The sequence below is a fragment of the Coloeus monedula genome (genome assembly GCF_965178545.1).
Source record: "Coloeus monedula genome assembly, chromosome: 2".
NCBI lineage: Eukaryota > Metazoa > Chordata > Aves > Passeriformes > Corvidae > Coloeus > Coloeus monedula.
In genome coordinates, this window is record NC_138782.1 from 118561474 (window position 1) to 118572383 (window position 10910).

Here is a 10910-nt window from a genome sequence, read left to right on the forward strand (position 1 = left end):
GGCTGAAACTGCCGCCTTAAATGCTGATTTTATTGGCAAAAGGGAGTGTTAAACACACCCACGCCACCAACGCGCCCCGTGCTAAGCCTAAGAATGGCTTCGGTGTGAATTGCAGCGTTTCACGCCAGGTAATTCCTGCTTTTAACTCGCGTTTCGCACCTCAGAGGGCAGAGGAGCAGCGCTCACCCCCTCCCCAGTTCCCCTCTCGGAGGCAGAAAGCTGCTTCACAAAAATCGGGATAATTGCACCCGTTGTTCTGGTCCATGGAATTACTGCTCCGCTTCCAGCGGCGGCCAGAAACGGGGCTGGAGTAGAAATTATGTTTCTGACAGTTCTCTGAAAAGCCTGGGTTTAACGTGCAGCAGAAAGTCTGGAAAATGGGCACAGCGCTGGCCACGATCAGTGAAAAGTGGGGTTTTAACCATAAATGATGCCCACGGCCCGGGTGAAGTGCCACGGGCAAGGACAAGGCTGGAAAACAAAAGGGACAGGGGAAGGGAATTCAAATTATCCCAGGAACGAAGCAGCAAAAAAATGCAGGAGGGAAGGCCAAGACTTGGAGAAGGACACTGCAGGGAGAGAGCTGGAAAGCTTCCACCTGGAGAGGAGAAGCCTCGGGGATAAAAAGGAGGCTTCCAAGATCTCCAGGGGGTTTAACTGCAGCACAACCCAAAAGGGGATTGAAGGAAACCAGCTGGAAACTGGTGTAAAATAGGTTAGAGAATGAATGAATGAATGAATGAATGAATGAATAAATAAAGTCATTAAATCCCAGGATGGTCTGGGTGGGAAGGGATCCTAAAGCTCATCCCATTCCAACCCTGACATCTCCCACTATCCCAGGTTGCTCCAGCCTGGCTTTGGACACTGCCAGGGATCCAGGGGCAGCCCCAGCTTCTCTGGGAATTCAGTGCCAGGGCCTCAGAACTCGCCAGAACCAATTCTACAACAAAATTCACTCCTTTTGCTCCGTGTTCAGGGTAATGGGAATCTCCAGAGCCATCCAAAGGAGCCATTGCAATCCAAGTCCAGAGTTCCTTCAAACAGCAAATTGAAGGGCAAGAAGCTCAATTTTAAAGAAATCCACCACATCCAATTCCAAACTCTTCCATGGAAAGGCCACACAAAGCCAAGGCTTTGTATCACTTAACAAGAACAATGAAATTCAGTTTCTGTACTGTCAGGAAGAGCATTCCAAGAAGGAAACACATGATTATTCTTTCATTTCTCAGTCTACAGCACCACAGATTTACCCACAAAGGGTTCCCAAACACTTTAAAAAATACAAATAAACCAAATCTGCACAAATCCCTCATGGAATTTTGAACAGGTCGAGAGCAAGACTTGATTAATATTCTGCATTTCCACTCATTTTAGTCATATCTTAGAACTCCAAGTAAGGAAACTCCTTGGGTGAGATGGAAAATACACTAAAAAATTCTTGTATAAACCAGACTTCAGATATTTAAACTAACAAGCACATCCAGAGTATTTCCCACTCAGTGATATCCAACTAGGCAGGATCTGCAGTCATGGAATATTTCAACTATTTAGAATATGGCATTTGGGGTTATATTTGAATTATTCATTACCTTGGTTTGTTGGTGTTTTTTTTTTGGTTGGATTCTCTTGTCAATTACTGGTGAACTAAAGACCAAACATTTTTATATCTATTCATATTATATATATATTTTATACATACGTATATTTTTTAAATATTTATATTTATTTATGGAAAAAAAAAATCGCTTTACCTCCATTGCCAGAGCTGCTGTTTGCTGGTCATAGTGGTTCAGGAGGTTGGGCATGAAGGTGGTGTTGTAAGGCAGATCCTGGCACATCCTCAGGATGATGGGCTCGCAGGAGAACAGGCTGTGCCCTCCCGTGGGGGCCACCCAGACATCCAAAATCCACAGGGAACACAGCATCCAGCCAAAAGCCATCCTTCCACACCAGGAATGGGGCCAGGGGCGCAGCCCAGGCAGGAAGATCTTCCAGCTCCTCGTGGATCCGCAGTTTTCACTTTGATATTTCCAGGCCTTGCTTGAGGTTCCTCCCAGCTGGAAGAGCTTTTGTATTCAACATCCTCAGCTCAGTCCAGGAGATGGTATTTGAGAAATTTTCCCTTTTTTTTTTTTCCCCTCTCAGCCTTCTGTGGCTTGAATGAAGTATTAAAATTTCAACCACATTCCCACACCACGGACCCCATGGTGACACAGCAGCGCTCCAGAGGCTTCCTTCTTTTCCTGGATAACCTGGAACACAAAACAGACAGAACTCACTAAAACCCCTTTTAATCCATGAAAGTATTTTACCTCTCAATTCCTAAGGATTGCTGCTGGCAGACAAACTGCTTCAACTTCTCCTGCAAGGTCCTTCTGCAAGTTTTAATCCTGTTTTCTTTCGAATTCCTGGAGGAAATGAATGGAAGAATTTGAAAGATGGAAGAACTAAATGGAAGAAAAGCAGAGAGACTCCACCCAAAAATGGTGAAAACAAGGGGATCACGTTGATTATGACAGAATATTTTTAGAAAACCCCACACTTTCAACTTGGCCACACTGAAACCAGGCTGTTTGTGACTCAGCAGCTCCACGCACAGCGATAGCATCTCGTTCCCTGCACGGCCTCGGAACTCCTGAGGAATAATTATAAAACAAAAACAAAACCAGTCACCAGCACCAACCCCGCAAGTCCCAGCTCGCCACTGGCCTGCCCAAGGAGGTTTGGCTACCTGGGCTCAAATGTGGCATTTTAATCTGCTTTTCTTGTTGTTGTCCCAAACCCATTTTAATTGCACTCCTCCATCCTCCCCGCCAGAAACCACCCCAGCAGCTGAGAATCAGCCAGAAGATGTTCTCTGACCACCCCTTTTCTCCTCACACTCCCAGAGAGGGAAATTTTAGGGTTGCTCTGCCAGTTCCACTCTCCCCGTGGAGCCAATTTAAACAGGAATCACTCCCTGGGGCTGGATCTGGGTTTTCTCAGCAGAACGGGGACTCAGCAGATTGGGCTCGTCCATGGGAGAAGCTCTGAAATTGGAGGTGGGAAAAGTTCACAGAGCCCTCAGAACACAAAGAAGCCTCTTTTCAATAACAATTTTGTCTTACGAAGGTAAAATTTCCAAAATCCAGTCTCTAACCAGCTGCTCTCAAGTGAATTAGTGTTTAAAAAGTAACAAGAAATTTAGAAAACTCCAAATATCCCATCACTACCCCCAAAAGCAAGCAACCACAAACCTGCACACATTCCCAATCTTGAGAGAACAGAGTTTTTCCTTTCTCCCTAATGCAAACACAGCGAGAGATAGGAAGGATTTAATTACCAGACGTGTGCTGTGATGCACATTTTTATTTACACAGGCCCATCTTACGGCCAGAAAAATGAAGGTTTTAAACCCTTGGTGCAGTTTGTGGGTTGGACGGGATAATCTGGAGAGGTTCCTTCCAACCCAAACAATTCTGGGCTTCTCTGCAGCACCACGAGAGGGGAAAGGGTTTGGCTGGAGCTTTTTGAAGACAGGCTGGTTAAAAACAAACATGCAAAGAGGAAGAAAAGACCAAGCTGCTAAAGATAAGCATGTTAAATTCAGCTCATTTGACAACTCGCTTTCACAGGCTGCTTCTCGCTCTCACAGAGACTGGTGGGGAAGCCGTGGCTGAGGCAGCACTGAAATAGGGAAAAAACAGAAATAGGAAAAGCTCCAAACCCAGGAAAAACAAAAAGATGAGCAAAAAAAAAAAAAAAAAAAGGCAGAAAAAGAGAACTCCCTCCACACCTGAAGTGGTAGAACCAACACAGCTCAAATCTCAGCTCGTGCTCTGAAGTAAATGCTGCTGTGAAGAGTCAACACATTGAGCTTGAACAGATCCAGAGCAGCCACAGTGTTTGACACACGTCCCACGTGACCACACCGGATTCAAGGCCAATTTCAAGTTGACACGAGCTTGAGAAGTTGTGTCCTTCTGACTTTAGAAATGTAATTTCTCAGACTGACTTTTGGACCATTTGGCAACTCTGGGAAGAAACGAAAGAGCTGAACTGTCCCACCTGCCAGGCAGCATCGGCCAGCCCTGGAGCCTTTCTGTGCATTCCCAGCTCCTGACCAGGACACCACAAGTTACAGACAGATAAAACCAACTCCTGCTTAGCTCTGTACAGCTCCCTGGCAGAAAGACTGGAAATAAATGGTCCCTTCCAACCCAAACCAGTCTGTGATCCCATGTCGGACAAGGTGCTTAATCCCATTGGAATCCATTCCTTTGGGTTTAACATTTTAATAACAGAAAATTCAAATTCCTCAGATGCCGAAAAGAAACCCCCAACCTTTGGAGTGTTTTGTCATTTCCAGAACTCTGGATTCACAATTTTTTTTTGTTTGCTTGTTTGTTTCTCCTAAACCAGCTCCAGAGGATTTTGTTCCCCAGTTTGAGTGAGGTCACCTTGCAGTGTGGATGAGCAAGGGACTTTTTTTGCTCGCTGTAACTGAGGTGTAATTGCAGTGATCCGTAGAAAACCCTTCACAAAAAAGGTCCAGAAGCAACCTAAGATGAACTGTGCTCACACAGTTAAAGCCAGCACCACAAAAATTGGACAAATCCAGGCCAGGATGTGGAGTCTTGGGAAAAACTCCAAGAATGCTCCCTAGAAATCACAGCAGCAGGATCCGAACACATCCACCCATCCTCTGCCTTCCCCCACAACCTCAAGCTGAAGAAAACACGCAAAAACAAAGACCCAAGAAGCCACAAAATTTTAAAAAACCCCAAAACTTTTAACTATGCAAAAAGCAGGAAAAATTTCACCGTGTCCTTTCAGGACTTTCCCATTTTACGTTCAAGATATTAATTACCGGACCAAAAATAAAATTAAGAATGTATTTACAAGAGACAGGAAAGCCCATCAAAATATACAGCCTGGCCCATCCCAGCGCCCCTCCATGGGAAAAGCAAAACAATTCCAGGTGAAAGGAAGCAAAAAGAGAAGGATTCCATTGCGAAAGGAGCCCCAAGTTTTGCAAACGAGCCTATGGATGAGCTATTAATTGGTGCAGACAGATGGGTGCTGTAATAAGCAATCCTCAGTGTCAGGAGAGCGAGCTCCTTACCACAGATCCAGTTTGTACACTCTTTGTTAGGCCTCTGCATACGAGATTTTGTGGTTATTTTTATATGTATATAAAAACAAAACACTTTCGATGACACCAGGGATAAAAGAGGAGGGGAGGCCTCCCCTTCCACCACAAGCACTGCAAATAAAACGCAGGCAGAAGGAGTAGTTTGTTAGTGTGGTTATGGATTTTTACATTATTTATCAGCAGAAGAAGCCCATCCAACTCTTGCTGGAAAGGATTAATTAAGACATGCACAGGCAATTATTATAAAGCAGTGAAAATCACGAGGAGAACGGGTTGATTCCCACAAGGAATTTTTTTTCCAAAGAATAAATTTCAAAGTTCCTAAGGGAGCAATGAGGAAGGGAAAAAAAAAACCCAAAAACAACTCATCGGACTTTAGAAAGAAAGGACAGAGGGGGATTAATTCACACTTATCTGTCCCAGAGAAAAGGGGAGGTAAAACAACACACCAGACTCCTCCTGGAGGAGAGGAAAATGTCACCTCGGCCATTCCCCACCCGCTCCTGACCCTGGAGAAAGGAGAGGAGCTCATTCACTGCGTTTCCCCAGCCCATTCCCACCCACACGAAGGCACAAAAGGAGAATACATTAATCTCCCAACTCCATTTTAATTACTCAGCGGGAAAGAAAACTCCAGCGCTGCGCTCCCTTGTTCCACTTCTGCTCCGTCTTGAGGGACAGCCACACCGTAATCCCCCACATCCTCTGTTTCAATTAGGAGCACAGAGGGAGGATGGAAAGGCAGAAACAATCCTGGCGAGATTTCCCATGATTATCACGGAATCGCGGAATGGTTTGGGCCGGAGGGGACTTGGAGCACATCTAATTCCAAGCCCCCCGCCATGGGCAGGGATGCCCACTCATCAGACATGGAGGGACAGGTCTAGCAGCTCTCTCCGTGAGCTCCTATTCCACGTGAAGGGGCTGGGGTGGGGGGGAAATCCTCCGGTTCCCCGGAATGGGAAGCAGGCAGGCTGCCGGCTGAACCAGCATCCCTTTCGGATCCTCGCCGCGTTGGAGAAGCAGAAGGAACAAGTGCACAGGCGGGACCAGCATCCTCTCGGATCGCTGCCGCACGGCCGAAGCGCAGGGAGCAGATCCATGCCCGGCACAGCCGCACCGCATTCCCGGAGGGATTCGGGGGAGCGCAGGGACAGCGCCGGCACTCCCGGATCCCTCTGCGAACGGAGGGTGAGGCACCAGCATCCCTTCCCCGGGGCCGCCGCACTACGGCACGGCGAGCCCGGGGCCAGCATCCCCGGCCCCGCGGGGAGGGACGGGGCGCGGATCCGGCGCCTTCCCGGCGCTCAGCACCGGCATCCCCCGTCCTCCGCCCGCCCAGCAGCAGCAGCAGCAGCAGCAGCAGCAGCAGCAGCAGCAGCAGCAGCAGCAGCAGCAGCATCCCCCGTGCCCGGGCTGCGCCCCGCCGCTCCCCGGCCGCAGGGCGCTGCGTGGCCGCCCCGCTGCACGGCCGCCGAGCCCCGGCACCGCCTGTCCCCGCGGCGGGCAGGACGAGCCCCGGAGGGCAGCGCCGTGTCCCCGCCGTGTCCCCGCCGTGTCCCCGCCGTGCCCCCGTTACCTGCGCGGCTCCCGCCGCCCTCACGGTCCCGCGCGCTCCCCTCGGGTGGCGGCGGCGGCGGCGGCAGCGCCCGGACACGCCCCCCCCGCGTGGCCACGCCCCCGCCGCGCGCCACCGCGCCCCGCCCACTCCCCGCGGCCCAGCCAATCAGAAGGCGCCGGGCTGGTTGCTAGGTAGATCGGAACCCCCGGCCGCTGTACCCCCGCTGGGGGGCTCCGATTGGCTGGCGCCCCCCGGGGTTGCCATGGAGACGGGATGCGGACGGGCGGGAGGAGGAGGCGGGAGCTGATTGGCTGGCACCGCCTCCCCCCGGCGTTGCCACGGCGACGGGATGCGGACGGGGGGAGGAGGAAGAGGAGGAGGCGGCGTCCGCAGGCGGGAGGAGGAAGGTGAGGGGACACGGGGGCACACGGGACCCTGGGGGAGCGCGGGGAGGGGGTGTCGCTGCGGTGGGGCACGGGGGGACACGTCCCATGGGACACTGGGGGCGCAGAGCGTCGTCACAGGGCGGCCACTGCGGGGTGGCACGGCGGGGAGGGGACGCAAATGCCTCGGGACACAGCGGGGAGGGGGCACAAACTCCGCAGGGAATGCGGAGCGGATAAGGGGCTCGGGATGCAGGGAGGAAGGCGGAAAATGCCGGTGTCGGTGGGAGCGCTGCACAACGGCGCTGCACTGGTGCTCCCAATGTTTACATCCTCACCGAGCAGGATGGATCCCTATGGATTGCGACGCCCAGCTGTGCCAGAGGCCGATGGCACCTGGGCTGTCCCAGCTCTGGGGTGGCAGCAGGGCCAGGGCAGTGCCCGTTCCCTGTGCTGGCTCTGCTGGGACACCTCCAGTGCTGGGGGCAGCTCTGGGACAAGAACATTGAGCGTGTCCAGGGAAGGGAACGGAGCTGGGGAAGAGGCTGGAGCACCAGGAGCGGCCGAGGGAGCTGGGAAAGGGGCTCAGCCTGGAGCAAAGGAGGCTCCAGAGGGAATTTTGCTCTCTGGAATTGCCAGAGACAGGATGAGAGGGAACGGCCTCAAGCTGTGCCGGGGGAGGCTCAGGTTGGATATTCGGGTGGTCAGGCACTGGAAAAGGCTGCCCAGGGAAGTGGCGGAATCCCCATCCCTGGAACTGTTCAAAAACCACGAGGAGGTGGCACTCGGGGGCCTGGATTAGTGCTGGGCTAATGTTTGGACTGGGAAAACACGCTGGAATCCATGGACAAGTGCCAGCCTTGCTGGGTTATTGATTTCAGCCCCAGGTCCTTCTCCCTCCATCCTCTGCCCCGCCTGTACCCGTGCTCGGTGCTGCTGCTTGAAGCCTTTCTTCCATCACTGTTTATCTTGATATAATAATTTATGATCAAAATTACTCTCCTGCCTTAGCTTGAGGTTGATTCAGTTAAATTCTGAAAATTCTGAATGTATTGCCATCTGAACTCCTCTACTGCACCGTTGTTGCCACAGGGGTTGATGGGATTAGGGAAATACATCCTTAAACCTCTGCTCTGGGCACCAAAAAGGATTTATTTCCGTAGAGATGTGGTCAAAAATCATAAACAAAGTGGTCAGAAATCATTCACGAAGTGGTTCTGCTTCTGCAGGAGTTGTTTTGAGTACGGTTAAGCAGAGATTAGCCCAGGTAAAGGAAATCATTCCAGTGCCCCTGGTTAGTGGGATAAGATCATTATGGATTGTCGAGCTTCCTTCAGCGGAATCGTTTATTTGTTAAACCATTTCAAAATTCCAACTTGTACTGGAGTGAGTGCAAGCATTTCCAGCGGTTTCCAAGTGAAATTTTCCCGCTGCCTCCTGCCCTGTGAAACTTTGTGTCTCCTGCACATCCAAATCCCTTGGATCCTCCCATCCCAACTGCGACCCGTTCCTAGGGACTCTGCCTGTAGCAACCAAGGCAATTTTGCTCCTTTTAACGCCGTATAAACTCACAAAACTTGGGGTTTTTTCCCAAATCTCTCTTGCACTGATATTTACCACACCTCCCACCCTCTCCTACGTTTCCATTTTCATTTTTTTAGAATGACAATGGATAATTTTTTGCCATCACGTGTCAAGAGCTTTTCCTCTTTGGGCACTGAACCAGCATTTTCCTGATGCCCATTAAAGGCTGGATCCTCGTTAACCTCCCCTGCTCTCTCTCACTGCTGGAATGTTTTGGGATCACCTGAGCCTGAGGAATCTCATCCCGGGAAATGGGACGGACGAGCTGCAGCAGTCTCTGGAATGTTATTTTGGGCAGCCAGTCCGAAGATAACAACTCCTGGCTGAGCAGCTCGTCAGTCCCAGCTCCGCGCAGCATTCCAGCTGCTTTTCCATTCCAGCCACCTCAGGGTCACCTCAGGGGTTCGCTGTGCTCGGGGTCAGCGCAGAGATTCAGAGCATCACGCTCTGGTTCTGTCATGGAGGGGTTTGGGTGAGAAGAGACCTTCAAACCCACCCAGTGCCACCCCCTGCCACGGGCAGGGGCACCTCCCACTGTCCCAGGGTGCTCCAGCCCCGTCCAGCCTGGCCCCTCTGCTCTGGAGCCGGGCTGGGAGAGCTGGGGGTGTTCACCTGGAGAAGAGAAGGATCCAGGGAGACCTCAGAGCCCCTTCCAGTGCCTAAAGGGGCTCCAGGAGAGCTGGAGAGGGACTTGGGACAAGGCATGGAGAGACAGGACACAGGGAATGGCTTCCCAGTGCCAGAGGGCAGGGATAGATGGGATATTGGGAAGGAATTCCTTCCCTGTGAGGGTGGTGAGGCCCTGGCCCAGGTTGCCCAGAGAAGCTGTGGCTGCCCCTGGATCCCTGGAAGTGTCCAAGGCCAGGCTGGAAAGGGTTGGGATGGTGGAAGGTGTCCCTGCCCATGGCAGGGGTGGGATGAGAGGATTTTTAAGGTCCCTTCCCACCCAAACCATTCCACGAACGAACTCCTAAGCACTGAGCTCGTGCAGCCTTTGAGGAGTGTCAGCAAATACTCAAATATCAAATCCAATCCCGGCAGTTTTAGGGCTTGTGCAGTTTTATGGAATGTGACTCCTCCATGTGATCATCAGTCCAACCCCCGGCCCTGCCCAGGACACCCCAACAATCCCACCCTGGGCATCCCTGGGGGCATTGTCCAAACGCTCCTGGAGCTCTGGCAGCCTTGGGAATGTCACCATTCCCTGGGGAGCTGCTCCAGTGCCCCAAACACCCTCTGGGGGAAGAACCTTTTCCTAAAATCCACCCTAACCCCCCTTTGACACATCTCCAGCCTTTCCCTCGGGTCCTACAGCCAGAGAGAGAAGAGACCAACACCTGCCCCTCCACTTCTCCTCATGAGGAAATTATGGACAGACTTTTTCCAGATCCTGAGCCACGTTTTCGGCACAGAAGGCTCACGGGGAGGTCCAGAAGTTTGACTCTCCCTGGTAACACCCCAATCCTCGGAATTCTTTGGGAATGTGGCTGCTCCAGCCCCAAAACCCACATCTGTGAGGGAAACTGGGACGGGAACCCAGGGCTGGGAGGTGGCAGCCGATGGGGTTTGTGACTAATGGACAAGGTTGTCCCTGAAAAACAGGACACGGGTGCCTGGACCTGTTTTTTTGGCAGCAGAGCTGTTTCTCTACCCGGCGTTTCTGGGCATTGAAGGGAAACAAAACAAAAACGAGGCAGGGAACGATCCCAAATCCACCCAAATCCACCTACTCGGTTGCACAAGAAGGTTTTGACGTTGTCCAGCTGCAGAATGTGAGGATGTGAGACCTTGGCGAGTCCTGCAGCTTTCAGTGGGCAGATAATACGGTATTTAAGGATCTTTAGCCAACTAAAAAAAAGGAGGAAAGAACTCAGATCCTTGTAAGGAATTTATTTCCTGAGCACGGAGAGGAAAATGCAACAGACTTTTCATTGGGGTTTTTTTTCTTTATATTTCTTTGACTCCATAATAACTTAGGAAAGGAAGGAAGGAAAAATTAAGCAGAGAAGTGATGTGCCCAGACAGATCCTGCAGTGAGTTTTGAAGATTAATCCACTGAAATAGAGAGGAATTTTGTCTGGGTGAGGAATAGGGGTCTGAGAGTAGCTACAAAAGTCCTTTTTCTGGGTGGGTTTTGACGTGTTTGGGTTCAGAACAGGCTGGTAACACAATATGGGAGTTAATTCATGGATTTGCCTTTCTTTTGTCCCAAAAATCCCATTATCCATCCTGGCACCGTGAAGCT

At 51.3% G+C, this 10910-nt stretch overlaps 1 protein-coding gene across 3 annotated transcripts in view; it reads right to left on the reverse strand.

Moving 5' to 3' along the window:
- Positions 1–1943, reverse strand: part of FZD3 (frizzled class receptor 3) — a gene marked incomplete at both ends in the record, with an annotated part of 39391 nt that extends 37448 nt beyond the window's left edge. Inside the window, one exon of one of the 3 annotated variants that reach the window (XM_082302671.1) lies at positions 1755–1943. In XM_082302671.1, coding sequence (XP_082158797.1) covers positions 1755–1943 — 189 coding nt within the window. The remainder of the gene's footprint in view (positions 1–1754) is intronic. The other 2 variants (XM_082302673.1, XM_082302672.1) reach the window with 2 other exon arrangements.
- Between the last annotated feature and the right edge of the window lie 8967 nt (positions 1944–10910).